Source organism: Octodon degus, unplaced genomic scaffold, assembly GCF_000260255.1.
Source record: "Octodon degus isolate 3935 unplaced genomic scaffold, OctDeg1.0 scaffold00021, whole genome shotgun sequence".
Taxonomy (NCBI): Eukaryota; Metazoa; Chordata; class Mammalia; order Rodentia; family Octodontidae; genus Octodon; species Octodon degus.
Window position 1 is genome coordinate 7,106,914 of NW_004524597.1, and position 3,410 is coordinate 7,110,323.

At 43.7% G+C, this 3,410-nt stretch overlaps 1 protein-coding gene across 2 annotated transcripts in view; it reads right to left on the reverse strand.

Moving 5' to 3' along the window:
* The window catches only part of Dnaja3 (DnaJ heat shock protein family (Hsp40) member A3), a 34,350-nt gene that overhangs the window by 9,061 nt on the left and 21,879 nt on the right, over positions 1–3,410 (reverse strand). For both annotated transcript variants that reach the window (XM_004627810.2, XM_004627809.2), the window contains exons 6-7: positions 2,680–2,827; positions 2,254–2,318 (exon numbers count right to left, since the gene is read on the reverse strand). In XM_004627810.2, the coding sequence (XP_004627867.1) occupies positions 2,254–2,318; positions 2,680–2,827 (213 nt within the window). The remainder of the gene's footprint in view (positions 1–2,253; positions 2,319–2,679; positions 2,828–3,410) is intronic.

The window sequence follows — 3,410 nt, forward strand, 5'->3', positions numbered from 1 at the left end:
AAAAAAAAAAAAGAAAGAAAAAGTAAAACTAAGCAGACAGCGGTGGTGTACACCTGTAAACCCAGGTGTGGGAGGCTGAGGCAAAAGGAACACCATGATTTTGGGGCCAGCCTGGGGTGACATAATGAGCTCAAGGATAGATTAGGCTATATATTGAGAACTTGTCTCAAAACACAACAAGAGGCTGTGGATGTAGTTTAGTGGCATAAAGCACCTGCCTGGCAAGCGCAAGGTCCCAAGTTTGAGCCCCAGTACCATAAAAACAACAAAAAAACAAACAAAAAACCCCTTAATGGCAACACTGGAATTCAGTTCGTTTTATAAATACTAATTTTTGTGTATTCTCTGCCCTGAATATTTTAGTTTTTTTCTGTCTTCTTTCTCTACTATTAGATGGGAAGAGAAGCTCAATTACCAAACTTTTCTTATAGATTGGCTTTCAGCCTTCTGCCTTCATCTTTAAACTCTGTCTAGGTTTTTCAAATTGAACATAGACCTTGCACATTTTTTGAGATGGTCTTACCAAACAATATCGTATACACTTGCAATTTGGTTGCAACTAGTATCATGAATAAATTTTGTAGATAAAGCATGCAAAGTTCATGAACCAAGGTACTACTGTATTGTCCAGGCTGTTCCTAAACTCCTGAGCTCAATCCTCCTGGCTCAGCCTTCGTAGCAGCAGGAATTATAGACACTTGGACACTAGACCCAGCTTTTCTTCTTCTTCTTATTTTTATGTGTTTGATACAGGGTCCAACTACACAGCTCGGACTTGTACCAATCCTCCTGTTATCAGCCTCCTCTGCACTGGAATTACAGGCATGTGCCACCATATTGTCTAGGTGGCCTGCTCAGCATGTCTGGGGGTGGGGCTGATGGGCATGTGGTGCTGGGGATCAAACCCCCATCTCTGTGCTTGCCTAAGCAGGCACTTAGTCCACTGAGCTATCTTGATGGCCCTAGACCCAGCATTTTGCTTTTATTTAAAGTTATGAAATACTTTACATTGTAGAAAAAAATTAGGGCCGGCCAAATAGCTCAGAGGATTAAAGCGCCTGTGAGCAGGCACATGGGCCAGGGGTTGGATTCCCCACCCCTGGGGCGCACTGAGACAATTGAGACTAGGCATGGTGAGGTATACCTGTAATCCCAGCACTTGGGAGGCTGTAAACAGGAGAATCACTATGAGTCCAATCTAGTAGTGAGACCCCGAAAAACCTGTAGACCCTTCCCTAAAATACCAAAGGAAAAAAAAAATGAAACTAAGTAACAAACATTATGTACCGTCATCGAGTTTAGGGAATAAAATGGTATACATGCAACCTACTTGCTGTTCCTCAGTTAACTGCTACCCTGACCCTGGTATTTATCATTCCTTTTTTGTTGTTTGTTTTTGACAGGGTGTCATGATGTAATGCAGACTGGCCCCAAATCACAGTGATCCTCCTGTCTCAGCCTCCTGAGTGCTAGGATTATAGGTGTGTACCAAGAAGCCTGGCTTATTCCTACAAGCTTAACTTCACTTTAGCTATCTATGTACTTCCATGTCATGTCCCTAAATAACATAAACTCCATCTAATGTTCTTGAAAATATGTAGATGGCCTCTCACAACCTCTTAAAACTTGCTTTCCTTGATGTGTAATTAATAACTGAGACATCTCTTACTCATATACGTGACTCAGGTTCTTCTTTTTTGGGTTGTTTATTGTTTTGATTTTATGAGACATGGTCTCCCTATGTAGTTCAGGCTGGCCTTGAACTAACAGTGATCCTTTTACCTTAGCCTCCCCAAGGTACTGGGTTCAATAGCATGTCCACCTTGCCCCACCAGGTTCTTTCTTTTTTTTCTCTCTTTTTTTTTTTTTTTGTTTCTCTTTCTCTTTGTAGACTGGATCTCACTCTATGTAGCTTAGGTTGACCTTGAACTCATGGTAATTCTCCTGCCTCAGCCTTCCAAGTGCTGGGATTATAAGGATTCACCAACATGTCCAGTGATTCTCTTAAACACATCAGGTAAAGTCAGGCATGGCGACACATATGGGTAATCCAACCACTGAAGGAGGCTGAGGCAAGAGCTCTGCAAGTTTTGAGTCCTCCCTGGGCAACATAAGATGAGATCCTTTCTCAAAATAAAAAGTGAAAAAGGGAAGTGTATCCACAAAGCTCCTACCCCACACCAACCAGCACCTCAACGGCTCCTACTCCAAGAGTACAAGGGGCTAACACAACCTGTGGAGGGAGGCACCTACCCTGAATGTGATGAAAATTTCTCGTTTTCCCACAGGCATCCTCACAGTCTGGCCATCTTCGACACCTAGAAGAACCAAAGATCCAAAGAGAGCACTTATGGTGGGACCTCCCACAGCACTTTTAATTCGAGACCCCACTAACCAGCCACAGGCTTCCTTGCTCATTCCTGTTAAAGCTGGCCTCAGTGTCTGAACAGAGTAGACAAAGGAGATGAAACCAGGGGACAGGGGCTGCTCTCTCACTAAGCAGGAGCACAGCGATACAATTTAATGATAACTGGTGCAAAAATAAAGATTCAAGAAGATTCTAGTTCCTTCTCCAGACCAAAGCTCTAAGGACTTAATCTCAGCTTCTGCCAACAGCCACATCTCACAGGAAATGGTAGCTTCATTGCTCTCACAGACACAAGAAACCTGGGAGCCCACCTGCAGGCACGGGGATCATCACTCGTTTCTTCTGCTTGGCTTGTCCTGCTCCTCTGCAGATCACACATGGATTTGTGATGATAGAGCCACGGCCACCACATCTCCGACATGTGGAACGCATCACAAAAGGGCCCGTGTTAATGGTCTCCTGATGAAAAAGAGAAAAAAATGTAAGTATGTAGGTCAATGGACACCTGAGGAAAACGTTTCATTAAAACATCTGTGTTGGGGCTAGGGAGATGGCTCAGTAGAATAAGCGCTTGCCTGGCAAGTAGAGGAGCCTTAGTTCAATCCCCAGTTCCGCCAGAGAAAATAAAAATAAATTATGTCTTGGATGCATATATCTAAATGCTAACAGGAGGTCAGGCAGATGGTACCCACCTGTAATACTCAGGAGGTTAAGGCAGGAGGACCAGTGTGATTTCAAGGCTAGTATGAGATACATAACGAGACTCTTTCTCAAAAAACAAAACATGGCCGGGGATATCAGTGCACAGTACCTACCTGGCAAGTGTGAGATCCTGAGTTTAATTCCTGATACCAAACAAACAATAGGAGCAAGAGCTCAGGTCACTAAAATACATCGATTTCTCACTTCCTGACCATCATTCTAGGGCTGGGGAGATAGCTCAGTGGAATAAGTGCTTGCCTGGCAAGTGCAAGGTCCTGAGTTTGATGCCCGGTGCCGCCCCCACGCCCCAAAAAAGACTATCATTTAAAAAATATTTATT